This window comes from Rhynchophorus ferrugineus, unplaced genomic scaffold (assembly GCF_030347505.1).
Source record: "Rhynchophorus ferrugineus isolate W39M unplaced genomic scaffold, kcgeb_rfMv2 rfM11, whole genome shotgun sequence".
Classification (NCBI taxonomy): domain Eukaryota; kingdom Metazoa; phylum Arthropoda; class Insecta; order Coleoptera; family Curculionidae; genus Rhynchophorus; species Rhynchophorus ferrugineus.
Genome location: NW_027472590.1, coordinates 22,847,034 through 22,869,748, shown reverse-complemented (window position 1 = coordinate 22,869,748; position 22,715 = coordinate 22,847,034). Strand labels below are relative to the sequence as shown.

At 31.7% G+C, this 22,715-nt stretch overlaps 2 protein-coding genes across 4 annotated transcripts; one reads left to right on the top strand and one right to left on the bottom strand.

Annotated features, from left to right (window-relative positions):
* The first annotated feature begins 3,147 nt into the window (after positions 1-3,147).
* LOC143205349 (uncharacterized) lies at positions 3,148-13,998 on the top strand. 3 transcript variants are annotated; one of them, XM_076418600.1, is made up of 8 exons: positions 3,148-3,304; positions 4,347-4,571; positions 6,978-7,362; positions 7,451-7,624; positions 7,682-7,825; positions 9,392-9,562; positions 9,620-9,748; positions 13,627-13,998. In XM_076418600.1, exons 1-8 carry the CDS (start codon positions 3,290-3,292, stop codon positions 13,866-13,868), a joined length of 1,485 nt encoding a protein of 494 aa, XP_076274715.1. In that variant the 5' UTR covers positions 3,148-3,289; the 3' UTR covers positions 13,869-13,998. The 3 variants fall into 3 exon arrangements, with proteins under 3 accessions (XP_076274715.1, XP_076274714.1, XP_076274717.1); XM_076418599.1 differs by having other exon boundaries at positions 7,418-7,624; XM_076418602.1 differs by lacking the exon at positions 9,620-9,748 and having other exon boundaries at positions 7,418-7,624.
* A 3,181-nt stretch (positions 13,999-17,179) lies between these two features.
* Positions 17,180-22,209, bottom strand: LOC143204504 (uncharacterized). The gene is made up of 5 exons (XM_076417052.1): positions 22,097-22,209; positions 21,885-22,047; positions 18,837-18,936; positions 17,424-17,497; positions 17,180-17,367 (listed from the first exon to the last, which is right to left on the bottom strand). Exons 1-5 carry the CDS (start codon positions 22,106-22,108, stop codon positions 17,351-17,353), a joined length of 366 nt encoding a protein of 121 aa, XP_076273167.1. The 5' UTR covers positions 22,109-22,209; the 3' UTR covers positions 17,180-17,350.
* Between the last annotated feature and the right edge of the window lie 506 nt (positions 22,210-22,715).

Sequence of the window (22,715 nt, the reverse complement as noted above, 5' to 3'; positions counted from 1 at the left end):
TATCAATCAGGTTGGATCGATTTCTTTGCTTTCATGTATTTTCCATTTAAAAAGGAATTTATTATTATATATTGATGAAAATATGTTCTATAGCTTTTTCCCTAGAATTTTTCTGAGATCATTGACGATGTTGGTTTGGCGGTGATCCCATAATCTGTTTTCGGATGTCTTAAGAATTTCGAAACCGTCTTCTAACCAATCAATACTGCATTGATCTGGATAGATGACAATTAGAAGGCGCTATGTTTGATGAGTTTGCTGGTTACGCCACAATGTCCCATTCAAGTTGCAGCAGTATATCATTCATAATTTTTCAACGCATGACACAGTGTTGTCATTCAAGAGCATGACTTTACATCTGTTACTTGTTATTGGTGATCTATTTGGTATAGTACGTTGTTCAATTTGTTCAACTGACGTCGGTACATATCTGTCGTAACAGTTTCATTCTGTTTTGCCTTACTTATCCCACCATATGTACAGCAATACTTTATATCCATGAATATTACATGTCGGTGTCGATTTTGATGCATGTCTTTTAGTTTACCTATACCTTGAGATTGTTAATATGGATCCAATTTATATCGGCAATTACAATGCTCTTCTTTTTTTCCGATAAATCAAAGAAACTACGGTGTAGAAACGACTGAAAATGACATTTCTGTCAATTCGTAGATCTTTATATTTCTTCCAGATGTTTACAATCGCATATAAACCACCAGGAAGCAGCTGATTCATAAACTGCTAAGCTATCAACATTTCTTGAGAATTTGAGTTGGATTTTCGTTCAATATCTTTTGCAATTCATTGCCTCCGAAGTGTTATGGTCCTCCAGATTGTTCCTCATTATTTGCATGAAAATCAGCACCTTATGTTTCTAAAAGTAACTTCTAGATAAAATTAATTTAGGACTCAGTATTTATAAATGAACACTTGAACACAAGCCATTTTATGTACAAACGTGTCAAAATCCGTCGTGGCTGCGCAGTCGTTAAGGCGACAGGATGACCTCCTACTATTGCGATAATCACGTAAATGTTTTATAGACAATAGTGGAAAATCAGACAAGGATGGTTACATCCCAGTGACGCCAGTAACCAGGCTAGATAAGATCGGATGTCTTCTAGGATGGCCTCTAAGTTGGTTACTGACCAGTCGGTGAGCTTAATGCCGAGGACCGTGGTTCGGAGTCCAAGTTAAGGGCCAGTCCAGATAAAGCCCCGTTTGTAAAAAGGAAACTTTAAAATATATCGAAAAAATGTCAACACCATCATCTGATCTAATACTTGCAAGCACATAATCACAAGCAATTTTAGAGGGTTTAGAACAGATGCTGTTATTGTGTGTTAAATCCCATCCACCTTTATGTTGAAACACCCATGACAGGCTTTGCTTTTCAGTATGACAAAGTAAGTATGTTTTTCGTCGAAGACTGAACAAAACATTTTTCATTGTGTTGAAAATGTCTGAGTTTGTACCAAGTACATAGGATTTCAGAATCTTTACTTTTTTACTACAATTTGAAGAAAAAGGCGGTTGAGTACCTTTATGTTGGAGACTCATGACAGGTTTTGCTTTTCAGTATGACGAAGTAAGTATGTTTTTCGTCGAATTCTGAACAAAACATTTTTCAATTTGTTGAAAATGTTTAAGTTTATACCATGTACATCGCATTTGGGAGTCTTTAATTTTTTACAAAATTTGAAGAACAAGGCGGTTGAAGGTCATCCAATACTGTGTAAAGCTTATAGAAAGTACGCTTCATCGATTTCAATACGGAAACACTGGTTTGGCGTTTTAAAAGTGGTGATTTTGACATCGAAGACAAAGAGCGTTCTGAACAGCCAAAGAAATTTGAAGGCTCTACTCGATTATTACCTTTATAAAATACAAGAATAATATACATAATTGCTGGGAGTCACACAAGAAATCATTTCCAAATGCTTGAAGAACATGGGAATGATTAAAAAAAACTTCAATATTTTGTATCGTATGAATTGAGCCAAGAAACACTGAATGGTATTTGGTCATGTGTGTAATACATTGTAATGCATTGCATTATATTGTTAGTGGTGATGAAAGATCGATCTATTACGAAAATCCCAAGAAAACAAAATTGTGGAGACCATCTGGCCATTCGTCAGCATCAACTGCAAAACGGAATATCCATGGCTGCAAATTCATGCCCTGTGTTTGGTGGGAATAGCTTGACGTAGTATAATATGTTAAAACATAATCGAATCAGAAATGGGTATAGCTATGGAGGAGAACTGCTCGAAAAAAGGTCGAAATATCAATATAGGCAAAATAATATTATTCTTCAGTTTGACAACGCTCGACCACGTATTGCAAAACCGATGAAAATACACTTGGCATTATTAATATGGGAAGAGCTACCCTAACCGCCGTATTCCCCAAACTTTGCTCCTTCTGATAATTGCTTCTTCCATTATATGGTAATATATATATATATATATATATATATATATATATATATATATATATATATATATATATATATATATATATAATGGTAACCTGTCTGATTAGAGCTTAACTTATTAAGGTAACAAACAAATGTAGATTCGTGGATAGCCTCAAAATAACGATATATTCTTTCGAAATGGAATCTGCAAATTGTCTGAAAGACGGGAAAAAGTAGCGAGTGTCGATGTACAATTTTTTGAAAGAAATTTATTATAGAGAATTTTTAAAATACTCCAATATACAAAGAAGTTCATTAAAAAAAATATATAGACAATTAAACAATGTTAACTTAAATAAATTAAATTAATATTCATATATAGTAACAATAATGTAAACTCTTCAGAAATAAGCGAAAATTAAAGATTATATCGACATTAACGAAAACAAATTGATACATGAATAAAGTCATGAAGCCTTATTACGAATATTATATTTAATTGAAACCAATATTAATAATTATGTAGCTTATTATATATAATAAATTAATTTTACTTTTGTAACGGATAAAATTACAATTCATTTTCCATTTCTCTTATGGTAAATTGTGAAATCACGTTAAGTTCGGATGATCACTCCTTACCACAAAGACTTGCCATTCTTACACTAAGAATGCATGAAAACGCATTTCATACCGAGGTGTGGTTCGGTACTTAATGCAAGTTAGAAAAAAATACTCAGCAAGGACTAATAGCGGTATAAAATAGAAATTATAAGGTAAAATTGTAACGAAGTGAACACATGTCGCTACTGAGTATCCTGTTGTAGTTGTTTGCTTGTTGTTTGTTGGTTTGATGTTGGGATAATGCGGCAACAACTGGTACGTATGAAGGACTTAAAAAAACAATAACAGGATAGTTTTTTTATTACATAATTCACAGTTCAATAAGGGCAAATCACGTATGCCATGATTTGCTATAATTATATTATTTGTAGTTGTTTTCATTCTAGTTATTTGATCGGTTGATTATTAATCAAGCTATTTAACACGACAATTTTATTTATAAATAAATTTAGTCTGCATTAATACAAAACTGTCTTAGTACACATAACTTTGGTTAATAATATAAGTCACTGCTTTAGTTTAAAATAAATATAATCCAAACTTTTAATTTTTATTGTATCATTGTTTTTCCAAAATATTATCATTTATTAACAATATTGTTGATTATTAAAACTTCTTCAAATATATTTTACTATATATATTGTTTTAAAATGTATATTCAAAGTTGTCTCAGATATTATTGTTATATTTTAAATGTTGACAAAAATGCAAAAAATCGACAATGGAGAATGGAATGGCTATATAATACATAATATAATATAATATATAAGTAAAGTGGGATTATTAATTTTGAAAAAAAGAGTTTCAGTTATATAATTGTAAATTAATTTGGTCCATTCTTCCAATTTAGCAATAAATAAGAGTATAACATCATTATACATAACATTAAATAATTTTATTGCTAATTTTTAAATAGGTAATTCATTTTCTCTCTAATTTTCTTTATTACTCCTCTTTTTTTGTTGCACATTTTTTCTCAATAACTACACTTAGTTATAGTATTGGTTATTTAATTAATTTTGCAATACATTTTTTACTCAAATTAAGATAAACAAAAAAGATTAATATTTATTTTGTGTCTTATGATTTTCGAAATATAAAATTAAATATCCATCAAGTCACCGATGCAAAAAGAAATAAAATCAGCAAAACCAATAAAAGACTTGGCTGATTTGGCGACATAAAATTTAAACCGTATTAGTTGACTAATTTTTGAAATATTTCGGTCCAGCATAAATATTAAAATACTCTTTGTTCTGATATAGCTTTATGGTAGTGAAAGCAATATATTTTGCAGGTACTACTCTTCCTAATTGTTTCCATTAACTGGAGTTTGTCTCTAGCGCGAGAGGGTCTGCCTCTTCTTAGTCCTGGTGGTATTGGAGGGATATTCCTAGGCCCTGGCTCGGAAACTATTATCAGAGGGCCTGATGGAAGTGAAATTGTCACCGAAGAGAAACCTGGATCTATTACCAGGGAAGATTCGTTAGAGAAACAACCTATTGTTGTAGCTGAACCACAGGTTTGTAGTAAAATATATTTAGCCAAGTACCAATATTAATACTGTTCAGTTCGCTTCAATTTTCTAATTTCGTCAGGTTTGGCCAATAGTTGTAAAGTTCCAATGTTAGCATAGTAGCTCTGTTTCTTTTTTAATGAAATCTGTTATATCGATTCATTTAATTTCGAGGTCGTAGTTATCTGTTTATCACTACTTATTTGATTACGTAACAGGAGAGTTTGGTAATTAATCGAGGATTTTTTAGAAGGTTCGGATTACTAGTCAAGCTGAAAATCTAATGCAACTATATACTTACGCTTCATAAGTCCAAATAGCCTTTGTTATGGAGTGTTGAAAGAATATACTTGAGCTTGAGTCATATTAGGAGTCTTGTCCAATTAAACATTGTAGTTGCTTAATTTTAAAATTGATCTGTTAAGCTCTATATCTATCGTGATGTTTCTAATTAAACCTGTGAGGTATTTTGCTCATTCTCTTTGAGGAATTGAAAATTTGAGTGATATAATTGATCCAGTCTCTAGTGTCACTTGTTGTTGATTACTACTCATATTAGTAGATTGTCGATAGCTCTAGATACAGCTAGATTTTAATATAATAAGTGTGTCTTGATAAAAAGTACTATATCGACAGTGTACACCAGATATGGAAGCAATCGTAGAATACTAGTTAGTAGAATATAATATCGAATCTAACTAATATGGGCTCTAAGAAAGACATATGTAAGAACTTTAACGCTAATAAATCAACGGTAAATTCTTTAAAACATATGAAATATAAAATTATCCATTAAGATTTATAGTGTTAAGTTTGAAATTTAAGGTAATCTGTCAAGTTGTTTCTCTGGTTGTTCACTCTTTTATGGCTCCAACTTGAAATGGCAAACTTGAATCTCTAGACACAACTATATCACACAGCATGGAAATATCACTCCTAATTAAACAATTGTTGCAAAAATATAACAATTTTTAGCATTTTTTATGGTTACAATATATCCATTTGAAGTTTTAAGTTACGATAAGTGCTTTATATGCCTAAAAATCTTAAAGTTTTGACACTATTTAGATGATATTATTTTTTAAAAAATTGCACTTTACCATCTCGTTAGCAATTCTGTCTGTCAAAATCGGCCGTGAAAATTTCTTGTGTGATTGTTGATATATTACCCTTGCATCGTATCTTGGAATTGTGTATAATTATATATTTCCGAAATGGATTCTTAATCAGAACGATATCTATTTTTCAAAATTTTGACAAAAAACGTTAAAGGAAACCAAAAACATATTCAAAAATTCTAAAATTCTGCGAAAAATATTGTGGTTAAAACCCCAATTCACCATATATTCTATAGTTTCTGGGCAAATGTCAAAACACTGCAAAATTTTTAGTTTCCAGTAAGATATGATGTCATACAAATTAAAAAAAAATATTTCAAAATGCTTTGATCTACTCGAGAACTCGTGCCAAACTCTTAAATCGACTCTCTACTATCAATAATGTGTTTTCCTTTCATTAGCACAGCGCTGGACCACGTAGGTTATTAGTGACTAATTGATAGAGATTGATGATAGAGCTGAAAAGCCCTGATACAGCCACCCTTTTGTACTAGTATTTGTACTAGTTTTTGAAAAACTCTCTTAACAGTATAAAGTTGGCATCAGAGGAAGCTGCTTTCAACATAGGAATAGATGCCATTATGCAAAAATTGTTTAAAATAGACATAGTGTTTAGCATGTTGTTACAAATTCCTCGACCGATCTGATGGGCGTTGATGATAGCGATATTGGCTGAACCAAATATCTTGTTCAGAGCTTATAGATATTGTAAATCTTAAAAGGACCCGGTTATATCAAATACAGTGCGTTTAAGTGTTTGAAATTAGTAATATAAGAATTGAAAGCGTCATGAGCCAAGCTAGAAGAAGAAGCGTTTGTAAGATTGGAATCATTACTATCAACACTAAAATTTGCGGTCTCTTGCGGAAGCTTATCTTGTCAGTCCTTCTGTATGGCTCTGAGGGATGAACGCTGTTACAGTCTGATATCTAATATTTGCTAGCTTGAGTGTTTTCAAAAATATGGTTAATACAAATTCTACTCCGAGATCATCTTAGAGATTTAAGATGAAAAGCGTTAAAATGAAGATTTAAGCGAAAATGAGTGCACCGTTGAGGAATAAATTCAGAGAGGCTTAATTTATTTTTGCCAGAATTCTGCGGCTAAATCGACCTTTTGGGTGAAAGTCGCACCCAACAGTTATAGAAGACATGAATCAAGATCATACTAGAATGTGAACGCCAACAACAACCAATATTGTATTAAGAGAAATTTATCTTTTGATATTATAATATTGTAAATTCATCAGCCAATTACTAATTAATTAAAAATCTAAACACATTTTAAATTTTAGGACCTTTCGCCAGTTAGCATAAAGAATGCAATAACCAATGAAGTCCCAGTGTCATCAACCAACGCCCCAATTATTTCGTCATCAACGACAGCCCCTGCCGTAAAACTTTTTACTCCTGAAGTCGCTCCCCAACTATCGCCAATCCAATCAACGCTCCTAACTGGAGAAATATACAACGAAGAGATTCCTCCACCACAAATATCTCCCACACTATTTTCTGCCTCTCCATCCTTCGTACCACTTAATATCGCTCCTTTACCTCTCATCCCACCAGATGCCCCAATTATCGGGCAACCGGGTGGCGGGTTGAGTGCCGTTCCTGCAGGAATAGTGTCTAACGAGGCGGTATCTATTTTATCCGGTACTGATTCAGCAACTATAACAGGTAGATCAATTTAACCTTAATATCGAGATAGTTGTTGACAAATATTTTACTATAGAACAACAAACAATTCTTGCATATCCTAAATTAGTTACAAACCAGCTCGTAGCTGCAGGAGCATCAGTTCAAGGTACCACAGTGATATCTTCAACATTAGCTCCACCTGTTTTATCCTTCGAAGCCAGTAGTACCAACGCACCTTTTGTTTTGAGTTCAACCACGCTAACCCCAAATGAATATGCTACACCGGTACCAGTAATACCCGGTTAGTACTAAAATAAATAACAAATAATATTTCATGACTTTATTTTTTATTTTATAGCTGTGGCTGAGAGAAAACCTTTCATACCAGTAGTGGAATATAATTCTATTCGTGGCGTTATTAACGATCCGGGGGTTATAGTTGGGCCTCTGTTCTCGTCCACAGAAGCCCCTATCATTTCCAGTACCGCGTCACCAATTGCTGGTAAATACAAACTATTATTTAATTTGTTTATATTATATTATAAAAAAATGCTTTTAAAGAATATTGATCCATTTTACCTACATGTTACGTAATTTCGAATGAAAATGCAGTTTACACTAGTTTTTTTTAAACAAAAATGACTCGTTCGCAATAACTCATCCTAAAAATATAAGGAAAATTTGATTTGAAGTTATAGTTCCTATTTGTTATAATATTAACTGAAAATGCGAATATTAGGTGCTTATTTTCGTGTTTCATTTTCCCCGTCTCTCTAAAATTCTTACTTACTGATTCTAAATAGCTTACTTTTCGATGTGATGCATTTTCTTATTATCTGTAATGTTGGAGCCAACATGATGATACTCCATCGTTCTTAGTGCCGTTTCTCTTATCATTTTTTAAATCGTTTCCCGTACTTACCAATAAGTTTTCAAAAACATTAAGATAGTTGTGCAAGAAGTTGACATTAGGGCTCATGAAATCAAGATTTGTAGGTGCAGTGTTACCAGACTTATTTTGGAGTATTAATGTCTCATTCGAAATATTACTTTTGTCAGGTTTTAAAGTTTTTTTACGGGAAATTTTTACTCGCTTTGCTGTCCTGCTAATATATAGAATATGGAAATTTATAAATACCTTGTTGACCAAGGAGCATAAAGTCAGGTAACCAAAGGGGAATGAACAATATGCAATAAACCACAATTATTTCTTTATGTATTAATAAAAGTAATAAAATCAATTTCAAGTTATCTCAAATTATTTCAATTATTTCATATTATCTCAAGTTACTTTGAATTAATTCAGGTTATATAAAATTATTTCAAATTATTTCGAATTATTTCAAATTATTTCAAATTACTTCAAATTATTTCAAATTATTTCAAATTATTTCAAATTATTTCAAATTATTTCAAATTATTTCAAATTATTTCAAATTATTTCAAATTATTTCAAATTATTTCAAATTATTTCAAATTATTTCAAATTATTTCAAATTATTTCAAATTATTTCAAATTATTTCAAATTATTTCAAATTATTTCAAATTATTTCAAATTATTTCAAATTATTTCAAATTATTTCAAATTATTTCAAATTATTTTAAATTATTTCAAATTATTTCAAATTATTTCAAATTATTTCAAATTATTTCAAATTATTTCAAATTATTTCAAATTATTTCAAATTATTTCAAATTATTTCAAATTATTTCAAATTATATTCCAATTAAATTAAAATATAACATTATATAATTTTCCAAGCCTTAGGTCATACGTAGTTGTATATTGTATTTTATATAATAATATACAATACAATATACATATACATATACAATAACCAATAGTTTTATATTATTCAGGGTCGTTATTTTATGTTATTTTTTTATCGGGGTTCATATTATAATATAAGCATCTTTATCACTACTTTAAGAGCTACATTATCATTGACCATTAGCTTAATATATATAGATTAAATGCAGAATATATCATTAAGTTAGATATCAGCTGAACACATAATATACAGTAATGTATAATATATATATACACGTATAATAATAAATATCTAGGCAACACTAGACCGGCAGTACCAGCAAACTACCTGGTCGCACCAGACCCTCCAATTAGTACAACTAGTGCTCTTTCACCATCGGCATCAGAAGTAATACCAACAGCAACGTCTGCTTCTATTCAAAAAATACCCAGACCAGAGGACTCTATATCAGTTGATGACAGAATTGGTAAGTAAATAAGAATTAGACCAACAAAATGAGAAAATATTGTAATTAAATTCCCAGATATGGGTGTTAAAGAGCTTAAACGAAAGAACTATAAAATACCGCAAGTTCTCAACATGGCCTTGGCACAATTTTATAGAAAAAACAAATATAAGGATAAGGATAATGTCGTTATTAATGATAAGTTAGGTAAGGATTGTGGTTATCCTTATTTTACTTCTTTTCCTTTCTCTTTTCTAAATAACACCTTCTACGGTGCCTAACAGCTTTTTTGTAGATGATAACCCTTCAGTACTTTCTGAATTGTTAATGTTACACATAATTCGTCACTTCTGACATAACATTAAATACCATTTTACCAACCGTTAATTTAGTTCTAATAATTTTAAATTAGTTACTGTTTATTGTAGTTTGTAGATCGTTATTGTAGACTTATTAGTAGTTTTGTTCTCCCTATTTGCACTCCCATTACTTGAAAATTATTACACAATTCTCAGTTTGTTAATTTGGAATCTGACGGTGATGTGTTATTCATCTAGCAGCTGAAGAACCTTTGGATTTTCATGTAGTATTTAGCTAGTTTTATATTTCCTGGCGAATATTTCGATTTCTACGTTGGCTGTAGGACTATCTTATATTTGGTATACATTACAAATTAATGTTTTAATATTGTTTTGTTGTACTTAAGAATAAATATTTCATTATTTAGTTTCCAACTGAAAATTCAATTTATATTAGACTACTTAAGCTAAAATTAAGTGTTTTCATTCGTAAACTACACAAGTTTGTGTTGTGGATTTGGATTTTATATTATGATTTCCCATGTGTTTTTCGGCAACTGTATTGTTTATGTTAGTAAGGTGGCAATATGCATTGGTAATTATTCGTAGAACTTTGTTTTGTCTGAGTTGGATTATTAGTTTGCTGTTTTAGCGCAACCCATATTTACACCACATAGGTCCAAATAGGCCTTATAATTGGCTGATAAAGCAGCCTCTTTGGTCTTAAGTCAATTGGGAATATCTTCCATCTAACTTATATAGTTCTTTGATTTTGAGTATGAACTGCTATACTTTTTGTCTAATGTGAGATGGACGCCGAGGTATTTCACTGATTCTGCTTGATGAATATGTTTTACTCGGGTAATATAATTAGGCGTTTATCATTTAGCACCACAACATTGACAGGTTTCGAGTTATTAAACTGAATTTGTGAAGCATCTAGGATGCAGATAAGGCAGTATTTATTTGATTAAAATGCCTTTTTAATAACCGCTGTTACTCTGTGCACTTGATCGTTTACTTATTGTTTTTCCTTTATCATATTCATAACATCGACATTATAATTTACTTCATATAATGACTAGCTTCTTTCGCTGCAGCTGTGAATCTGTTTTATTAAATTTCTTGTTTATTGCCCAATATTGTTTATAATTTTGATTTAATCCAATTTGCTCTTCCATTATTCGTCTGGACTTGTTTCAGCTAGTATATTTGTTAGTAATATTTAGTTTTATTTCGACGCTGTGATGCCAAAGGTTTATAATTTTGAAGATTATTCTTTTAGTACTACTTTTATAGTTAAAGATGTTCCGCCTCGAGCAGGTTCACTGAGGTTTAATACTCCTTTAAGTCCAGTAACCCCGTATTTCAATATAATTTTGTTTGGTTGCCAATATTGGCAAATATTTCTAATACAAGGACCTGTTGAGTTTGTCCATTGGAATTCCACATGATAGTTATTAAGAACGGATTAATTATTTGTTTTTTTCTTTGATTTTTTCATCGATGTTTCATGTATTTCAATTTTTTCTACCCCTTTGCTAACTAACTGAAACAGTGTCAATCATTTAGGTAAATATTAAATATCACCGATAAAAAAATTTAATATAATATTATATCTAAAAAATGAGGCGCGAAAATAATATTGTTTATTTTATATTCATTCAATATTTAAATATAGTTTCAGGCGATTTACAATTAATAACGCAACATTTTTGACAGCGAATAGAACAATACAAAAATAACCATCACCAATATGTTTTGTTGATAAACATTAAGATATCATAACTCAGCAAAACAGATATTTTTTTTGTCTTGGGAGCAAATGTTGTAAGCTGGAAGTGAAAGGTCACACCTGTTAAATGCAAGCTGCTGTTAGATATAAACGTAATAAATCCAATCAGCTTAAGTCGGAATGGCATAAGTACACCTGTTGTTTCAAATAAATAAGATACATAAATTATTAATATAACTTTCAATAACATTATAAATAATAAATGTATATAATTTCAATAATACCAAAATAGGTATTATGAACTATTATAATATCATCAGGATGCATCCATATTTGACGATTGTGTAGAATGTCTACTTCTCAACCAATATGTTGATGTTTATATCACAGGACAGTCGATAGCAGCTGTTCTAGCATGCGACAACGCCAATCTCCTATATTTCATATCATTTCCAACGTTCTTGATCCATGCCTTTTTCGTTTTTGTGCTCGCTATATATTCCACCCAAAAGTTCATTTTCGACACAAGCTTGTGGGGATTGCGTTCACCTTTCACTCGACAGACATATCCAAGCCATTGCAACCGACGTATCTGAATTTGTTTCTTAACTGTGCCCTTATTGTCACATCTTAAACGAATGACTTCATTATCAAGTACTTGAACTGCTTCCTTTGCTCCAAATGATATAAAAATAGCAGGCGATTATCCAGTGGTCAGGGCTTTCCTTCATTAGTTCCCAAACCATGTGTTTCTAATCGATGAGACAGTTTGTGGCATCATGATGAAAATCAGTGGAGAGACGACAACTTCCTGGTGAATGGCACCACAGACCACAAATGAATTTGACAAATCAGTTTGCTGTTGCACACAGCTAGTATACATAGCAATAATGCAATAGTATACTGCATTATTGTGGAAGAATTGAAGAAGTTTATTAACTAGTACCGGAGCATGTTGAGTTTTCAAAACTCAGAATAAGGGCCAGTGTCTATAGTCGAAAACAGAATGATAATGAATAACAGGTGGGGCAAAAGTCCCATCTACCATTTTGAATGCGCGCCATCTTAATTATGTGATGTTTAGCTCAGTTTAGCTTTAACCGTTGTATTGTGTAGACTTTCAAATTTTATTATGGATAAATATAGGCCACAATAATAAGCAGAAATAGTAACAATATTTATTGAAAATAATCGTTCGATTATTGCCACTCAGCGGAAATTGCCTAAAAAATATCCTAATCGTCCAGTGCCTTACAAAACCACAATTTATCGTTTACATGCGAATTTTCAATACGGTATGACAGCAAACAGGCTTGGTTCTGGAAGACAATGGACATCTCGTAACGAAAATAAGGTTCTGGTACGCGATAATGTTGAAGGGTCTCCAGAAACATCAATTCGGAGAAGTGGTTCCTAGTTACATATGTTGGCACGTAGTTTAAGGCATGTTTTGACAACTGATTCGAAAATATTCCCGTACAAAATTCAATTGGTCCAAAAATTACTACCGAGATATCTTGATCAATGAGTTAAATAATGCAATCCTAAGACTGCCTGGTAAAATTGAAGATTTTTCGTCTAAAATGATAATGAGCGATGAAGCTCATTTTCTTCTCAGTGGCCACGTCAATAAACAGAATAGTCGGTTTTAGACACATACTCCTCAATTGATTCATGAAAAATCATTGCATCCACTACAAAGAAAAACAACTGTATGGTATGGTATTCTTGCTGGAAACATCACTGGTCTCTATTTTTTCGAAAACGACTAAGGTGTTGCAGTTACTGCTGAACAGTACCAAGAAAGATCACAACGAAAAGAAATCCAAGGACCAAGTAAAAAACCAAACTTACTTATCTTTTTCTTGAGCAAAGTTATAGGGAATGAAAATAGTAGCTGGACTATCACACATTTTCAAACTAACAGTAGATATTATTACCATATTAATAAGCATTGATTTAACTTAAAAATAATATGATATTTAGATATAAACAATAGCCATTAAAATAATTTTAAAATAAAATTTGTAATTACCGATTAATTGTTACAGGGGAATTAAATCAAAATGAGATCACTGGAAATAAGCCACTCTTCGCACCGCCGGCACTAGCGGCTACTGAATATATCGGACCCGCTCTGGAAAGAAACGGTATTGATATATCCAAAGTAAACTTGGAACATGTGCCATTGTCCGAAGTAATTCGATTATCCGATGAGACTTACGGTTATAACGTAGACCAGCCATTTTTTCCAGGGAGATATCAAAGAAATGTTAATGATAAACAACGTTGAGTATTATTCCATAGAGTTTATAATAGTTAATTTAGTATTCACTAGTCATATGTCATATATTATTGGTTATTTTACGTAATAACTGCATATTAATAATCAATGTTTTAAATTAATAAATACTAGCATTAAAGAGTTTTATTTATCAATAACTAGATGTTCCAGTGAACTTTGTGCCCTCTATATCTATCTTGTAATTTTTCTCCGACCATAATAAGAGCCTATATCTGATTCCGATATTATGGTTGACAGATGGCATCCAATTTAGTGTTATTTTGAACGTTTCAACTAAACTGTTGACAAATAAACGTTTGTAGTAGTAGGACAATGGTTTCGGTATTCAATCAATACCACAGCGCATGAGTCTTGAATTGTGAGCACAACGCTTAACAATTTCCACTAGTGGTAAAAGTGCTCATACTACGTAATAATTTTCTTCATCTATCTGAAATTTTTCCATATTTTGTTAACTTACGTCTGATACAAATTTTAGGATTAGTAAAAAACCTTCATGGTACAATATCTACAATATTGGAAGCGTCAAGCGACATCATTTGAAAATAACTACTATATTATTGAATATTGGCCACGAAGTGATTAGAATAATTTCCTATCCCGTAAATTAATTAGCCTAATGAGTCTGGTGGGGATTGCTGTATTTTCATACCTTGCACTATTGAGTAACGGTTGTAATTTACTCAATTGTAACTAATTTATTGGCCCCACAGTAAATATCCAGATTGATTCCTAATTCATAGATCATTCATAGTTTACAGGAACACTGCGTCTGTAGAATCACCCAATTTCACTATGTTTTGCTCGCTGTTGTTGTGTTTGTTGCGCACGAACTGAAAAATGATGAACACGAAACACGTTATTTCCAGTTTTTTTCAAAAGTGATTGTGACATAACTGTGGTTAGTGGATGAGCTATCTTTGCGAACACTCGATTGACTTCTATGACCTAAGTCAGGTCGTCCTCTACTTGGCATTGCTAATAATAAAACTAAAAAAAATCTTGCTTACTAAATTTGCTACTAAATAATAACAACTCTAAAGTACATTTAAAAAGCATTCTTTGCCACATCATATCAATTGTCGCTACATATTTCAGCTCGTTTCTTGATAAATGTTTTAATACATATTTTTAATATTTGTATGAAATCTTGATTGTTTAATGCAATTATGTGACAGTAATGTGAAATATGACAACAGTGGTTGGTAGTTTTAATTAGTATTAATTAATTACAAAACGATTTTCCGAATGAACCTATAAATATTTGACATCCAACAAAAGTGTCGATCCTTTGTGATTGTGAATCTATTGATGACGGTGACACTTTTTATGGGAAGAAAACCTTCTCTGAACTTTCCCAACTATTTCATTCTCTACTGTCACGCTTGATTCTGAAGATAATGTTGTCTTGACGACGTTTTAATAGAATCTCATTTGTGATCTTCAGATCTTGCTTCCTTATGTTCTACTTCTTGAAATTAAGTTCAACTCGTATAAAGTCAATATTTTTACTTCTACGTCAATTTTTACAGTATAATACTTTTATCAAGATAATTCTTTCAAATCGTATATGTCCTAGTTTTAAAAGGACAAATAAATAACCGTATTCAGTGGTTGTTTGAAAATTCAAAATAAACACTGGCTTTAAACACATGTGAGTAAAGAAGGTTTGCGAATCAATATAGTGATACGATATTTCATAGATATGAAGGTTTTCCCATATCTCTGCTTTATACAACTTCAATCGGTATCGACATTCTGAAATTATTTGTCTAGCTTTTGAAAATAATCGCAATGCCATAGAACTGAAGTAACTAGTCACGAAATTCTTGACTTAAGAAATTACAATGACGGTTATAGATTTTCTACCTCTTCTTTAAATCTTCTTATACAGATAGTTCTATATTTGGCTTATCTTGGTCTAACTAAAATTACAGTTACACCATGAAATGAAATTTGGAATTTAAACCTGTGATAAATAATGATATTTTAAGCATAAATATCTTTGTGAACGCTTGGATTTCATGTCAATGAGTTTGACCAAATGATTTTAATAGTTTATTTATCTGTTGGAATGCTTTCTATTTCTGTGAAAGGTAGATTCCATAATGTTAGGACAACTTTTCATGGTTAACTTTTTATTAGTAGGCTTTAAATTTATATTATATATAAGTTTACTACAAATGTCTGTAAAATGTCTAAATGGGACAACGACCCCATACTTACCTTGGTCGTTTTTAACGAGGGAAGCGTTATATCATGCGAGTGGTACGATCCTAGCTACGAAGACTCTGCATTCAGAGGAACAAGTGTTTGTTTATTTTAAGATTAATTGACGTAATAAAATGTCTAGAGATAGGGGTTTAATATTGTGGTCGCCGTTCAACAGTCGCCAATTCTTTCCGTAAAATAAAATAGTTCTAAAAGTTAAAGAGAAGTTTTAGTTATTTCAAAAAACTACCCATTTTATAATTTATATATGTTGAGGTAATCCTCTGAGCTTCCATCGTTGTTGATTTCTTAGACCACCTTAAACCTAGGTCATGAAGAAACATTGAACTCACCATAGTCAGTGAGAACAGTGTATTTTCGTTAACTTAAGGAATTATGAATATTAAGCTGATTAATGAAAGTTTACTCTCAAAAATACTTTCGTTAGGTTTGGTGATTGATACATTTATAATTTATAATTTTATATTTTATACAATACTTTTTATTGTTAGTTTCTGAGATGGGAATTGATATGAGATGAAAAGTTCTCACAAACAGAATCTTAAACCATTGCATATATAAGGGCAAATATATCACTTACTAGGGCATCTACAGGATGATCTGCAATTCTTATAACTTTATGGGTACTCCAGAAGCGTTGTGCTCACAATCCAACAGCAAAGCGAAGTATGATTCAAGAGATGCAAACGTTTCATCAGAACAAGGATTTAATAAAAATATTCAAAATAGCATTGTGCCGGATGCCATTTCACAACCATAACATCGGTATTAGACCCGACAAATCACTTGCTGGGTACCACGTGGGCAGGTTCAATTCACCGACAGTCGATGAAGATATTGTTATTGTAAGAGAAAATTTGCAAGATGTAGTGAGACAACGATCACATGGTCATCTAGTATTTAATATAAATTCATATCTCAAATCTCACTGAACGCATATTTTTCTTCATATCATATACATACATATACATATATATATTCACTAAAAAAATTAATAACACCAACAACTCGTTATTTTTCTTTGTTGATAGGTGTGGATTATCTTAAAGCTTGAACAAAAAATAACCTTCCTGCTTGCTAACGAATTTATTTACAATATTTTATATTAAATCGATTTTTATGAATTAGAATTTTTTATATTAATAACTGTACTTATACATTATGGCTCGGTTATGCATTGCTGTTGAAAATATTTCGACTAGTATACAAATCAGGTCATGGTCTATCTGATGGTTTCTTTAATAATATCCGTAAGCTGCAAAAAACAGTCGTTATTATTTTTCTGTTAATAGATAGGCAATAGATAATTACCTCCATATAAACCACCTAACGGATATCCAAGGCCAGAGCTGATAACTGTTCCAGATGCACCAGCCACAACAACCCTAAAAGTTATCAATAAAAGTACAGATGCTAACAAATAAGTTTAGTATTCGATTAAACATCAATAAGAGACATTTGTGTCAGTCTACGTTAAAATTCCTTTCCATTTATTTCCATTAATCCCCTTCCAAAAGAAACTATGGGATAACATATAGGATATTTTTTTATTCTCGGATTAACTATCTGATAGTTGCAACACCACTAAAAATAGCTCCTGAATGCAATTTTGTAATCTCAATACAAAAGACATTTGGTGCAAAGCTATTCTATACTTAAATAGTGCAAAAAATTAATAACTACTTTGAGGAGTTTCGCTTCATATATTGGACTAGCGACCCGCCCCGGCTTCGCACGGGTGCAATGCTGATACTAAATTAAATACACTACAGAAAAAATATGAACGTTGTATATAAAAACATAGCGGCCCGCTCCGACTTTGCACAGGCATAAAATATATATGCCTGTGTCACTCAATGAAAACATGATTAAAATCGATCCAGTATTTTTGGTTCATTCATTACTGCCCTTGGCCTGCACGCATTAAATTTGGAGTAAAACAATTCCTCTTCCCCTATACTTACTATGAAGATTTCCTGCTATCTTTGGAATATCTAAATTCATACAATTTTTATTACATTACACATTTTTAAACGCAAATTTTAAAATTGTAATATCTCCGAAAATATTTGTTTAATTTACATGCTGTAAGGAACCATATTGATCTATATTAATTGCACACTGTATTTAAGGTACTTAATTCGATAAGGATTAATGCCGTATTGCTTAAAATAGCTTCGTAAATAAGCCATTTTCTCACGTAAAAAGTAAACAATAAAAATGGTTAATGTGGGTAATCCCTAAAAGATAAACATATACCATCGCGGACATAGGTTAATTTACGACATCAAGTTAGAAACCTCTAAAATTAGCAATGTTGCCTTAGTATATTATGCATGTATTATACGTATAAACCTTCCTCTTGAATCACTCTATCTATTGAAAAAAACCGCATTAAAATCCGTTGCGTAGTTTTAAAGATTTAAGCGCACATAGGGATATAGGGACAGAAAAGGCGACTTTGTTTTATACTATGTAGTGATGAAGGCTAAACCAAGATAGTGTAGAATTTGTTTTTGGATCTATTAGAGCTCACGGAATCAGGAATATACATGTACCAGCAAGCATATTTGAAAAATCTTATAAAGTTATTTATTTTTATATTTTTATTGAATTTTATTTAATATTTTTTTGTAGAAATGGTTTTTTACTCAAATTTCTTTGGTCAATTAAGTGTGACGTCAGGGCTGTCAAGTAAATTATTTATTTTATTGAAATAATCACCTTGGAGCAGCTAGAGCCAGTGCAGGTGCAGCAATAAACCCTGGTGCCACCGAAGCTGCAACAGCGCCACCTGCTGTAGGAGCAGCTGCTACTGCACCTCCTATAAAGAAATAATAAAAAATTAATGAAAAATTAATATATTCCTGTTCATGAATAGATATACGCCATATGGCAATTGTTCTAATATGGGAAAGGATTACTGCCTAATTAATTTTAGTGAAAAAAGTGAGAGTATATTGCCTAATAAGAAATCTTAAAATTGGTGTATAAATTCCATTGTGTTTAAATTAATTGTGAGGAAATTGGCTTAATTAAGTTAGCTTTAAATACCTTGTTAATAGTTTACGATCAAGCATTATTTAAATTATCTACGGTTGAGATGTTATTAGAATCTAAATACATAAACCAAAGTCGGGCTGAACCGCAGAACAGAATTACTATTAAAATATCGAAAAATATATACAGAAAGTTATGCTTGGAACTCAGAACTATATGGCAGCTCACGTTACGCACTCTTATAGCTTATTTGTAATAATGTCCACTACAAATCAGTGACACACTACAAATTACAGAGCAGAAATTCCACGCAAAATGGCGGGAAAATAGCAAATTAAATTTATTAAGATGTTCAAGCAATAATATAATTGCAATTTAAATGGATTTTTAAATGGCCCTTTTACCAATACGTCGACAATTGAACTGACTGACTGACACTAACACAATCGGGGATAATAAATAATAGTAATTCACAAGGTGTTTGATATCAGTGGAAGTACCTATCACAAAATAATACAAAATAACAGAGAACAAACGATTGCAACTGTCAAGTGGAATGGTCTCAATAACTCTAAATCATGCGACCAATCAGTAGTCAGCGCAACAATATTGATAAGACAGAATGTATCAGACACCGCACCATTTAAGTGCTACGGCCTGTCAATATATTTTGTTAGTATATCAGTTCATATGTTGGTTAAATTTCGGGGACGAACACAGAATTGTGCACAAACACGCCTTATAGGCACTTCATCGAACATTGAAAGATCTTCACACACTCATTCACACAATCATTCGAAATTTTTTGAGAGAGGTGATTAATATGACGATTTTTTCCAAACACTAAGACATGTGAGTTACGTTGCTGAATTAAGTAATCCGAACCTGCTAATTTAATCATTTTGGTGACCACAAAAAGTCTTAGTAAGTGTGCAATTTTGGTGGCTAAGAACAAATATGAGTACTTAAAGGTCGTAATTCAGAATAAATTATCAACTATCCAACTATTCTTTTAAACTTCTTGGTTCTGCCTGACTTACCATCAGAGTTAGTAAGAGTGCAATTTTGGTGGCTAAGAACAAATATGAGTACTTAAAGGTCGTAATTCAGAATAAATTATCAACTATCCAACTATTTTTGTAAACTTCTTGGCTCTGCCTGACTGACCATCAGAGTTAGTAAGTATGCAATTTAGGTAGCTAAGAACAAATATGAGCACTTAAAGGTCATAATTCAGAATAAATTATCAACTATCCAACTATTTTTGTAAACTTTTTGGCTCTGCCAGACTTACCATCACAGTTAGTAAGTATGCAATTTAGGTAGCTAAAAACAAATATGAGCACTTAAAGCTCGTAATTCAGAATAAATTATCAACTATCCAACTATTTTGGTAAACTTCTTGGCTCTGGCTGACTTACCATCAGAGTTAGTAAGTATGCAATTTAGGTAGCTAAGAACAAATAAGACCACTTAAAAGTCGTAATTCAGAATAAATCTTCAACTATACAACTATTTTTGTAAACTTCTTGGTTCTGTCTAACTTACCATCAGAGTTAGTTTACACAAGGTTGGCTCGATAATCATCATATTTCGAAATCTAAAGCAACCAAAACTTTGTAATGGTACGCGTTTAGTGATAAAAAAACTGATGATCAATGTGATTCACGCGACAATACTCACAAAAGGAAAATGAACATTTACAAAAGAAAATTTAAAAGTGAGGAAATTCTTATTTCGAGAAATCCGATGGTATATAATCCCTTAGTCAATTTAAACGAACATCCATCATGTTGTTTGTCACAAATCACAACAATCAAGACCAATCCTTCAATATTTGTGGCCATAATATAGATTCTGCATGTTTCCTCATGGCCAATTATACATGGATAGTTCACGTGCTATCAAAACGGAAATTGTTGTGTATGTCTAACAAGGTGCTTCACTGATGAAAGTCAATCCAAGTGTAACCCATGAAGCCAAATTGCATAGCTTCAATAAAGCTAAAATCTTGCTGATATGCCATTCAATTACTTGATTTTTGTACTTTTATTTATGTTATTTTTTTTAAATTGTTTTTTAACAAATTATATTAATAATAACGTAATAATATTAACTATCATATTTTATTACGTTAATAAAATCCTAAATTCAATTCAACAAAAGGCCCCAGCTAGTTATTTGATAAGAATATTCAACATTGGTCTATAAACTAATATTCTTGGGTTTGATACTTTTTTTGAACTAAACTTAATTACTCTAACTTAAATAACTAAACTAAATAAATTACTTAATCAAGAAGAAGCTTACTCAACAATAAAATAAACAAAAATAGATGTACCGTAAGGCAGTGTTTTTGGTCCTGTTTTTTGCCTTCTCCATATATGTGATGTACCTCAAATAGAACATATTACTATGCCTACACATGCTGATGCCACTGCGATACTTGCTATAGTAGACAATAACGAGGAAGCCACCAGAAAACTGCATGTAATAATATAAACGATTAATTTATTGAGTACTAACAATAGTAACTCAATGAATGCTCATATATTTCTAGTTCCTGTTCATGACATTGCACTGATTACAAAATATCTGAATTTAAACCAACAAATAAAAACAAGCACTTAATGAATATGCTCGATCTAGCGCCATATTGAACTGATGTGGTCCCGTGTAACTCTTGGTCTGTTTTAATTCAATAGTTGAGCTATGTTCGATATATTGACTTAATACTGATATTTTTAAACAAATCAAAGAAATACTACTCACCATCTACAGCTGCTGCAATGGAACTTCCATCAGGCCCAACAACTTGTGCTGCTGTAGACGGAGCTTTCAATAAAGCACCCGGTGCTAGAGGTGCAATTAAAGCTGCCGCGCCTCCTGGACGTGCTTGTATATCGCACCACAAAGATGCCAACATAATAATGCCCTATAACACTATTATTAATATACGTATTTCACTACACACCTTTTCTTACCAAAAATTTCATCTTGTTGTTCTATAACTTGTATAACTGATCACAATGTGGATGGTTATAAATATGATGAGATCAATCAATGCTCTTATATATAGGAACTGAGTAGAGCGTCCTTCAAACTTGTTAATAAATTCATGTTCGAAATCTTTGTCTTCATACGAGATTATCGCATTTTTTATATATAATATATTGTTTTGCAATAAATGCTGCGTTCTGTGTTTTTTTTAATTCCCCGCGTATTTATCAGGCTTATACATTAATTTTAAGGGATTTACATGATGTTACTATGATTTAAATCGCATCGGGTATACTTGTATCCAACTTCATAATGGATGAAGACAGGCTTTTGTTTACAATGTGTCCTTTCGTCGAACTATGAACCAATATTTGTTTAGTGCGTTGAAAATGTCTGAATTTGTACCAAATAAATCGCATTGGCGGGAAGTTATACTTTTTTGTTGCAATTTGAAGAGAAGTATATTGTATGAAGAAATGAAAAATCGTTTCGTAAAGAATACGAAGGTATTACTCGATATCAATGGGAATCGCTGCAGGCTACAATGTTTGACTGTACACTACATGTTTGCTACTTCGGAAATTGGAACCAACTACCGGAAAT

Excerpts from the sequence above, each read along its gene's own strand:
- LOC143205349 (XM_076418599.1), top strand. Across the intron at positions 7,363-7,417 it reads TGATTCAGCAACTATAACAG|AACAACAAACAATTCTTGCA; the intron begins GTAGATCAATTT and ends ATTTTACTATAG. Across the intron at positions 9,563-9,619 it reads ATCAGTTGATGACAGAATTG|ATATGGGTGTTAAAGAGCTT; the intron begins GTAAGTAAATAA and ends TTAAATTCCCAG.
- LOC143204504 (XM_076417052.1), bottom strand. Across the intron at positions 18,937-21,884 it reads CATTGCAGCAGCTGTAGATG|GAGGTGCAGTAGCAGCTGCT; the intron begins GTGAGTAGTATT and ends ATTTCTTTATAG. Across the intron at positions 17,498-18,836 it reads CTGGCTCTAGCTGCTCCAAG|GGTTGTTGTGGCTGGTGCAT; the intron begins GTGATTATTTCA and ends GATAACTTTTAG.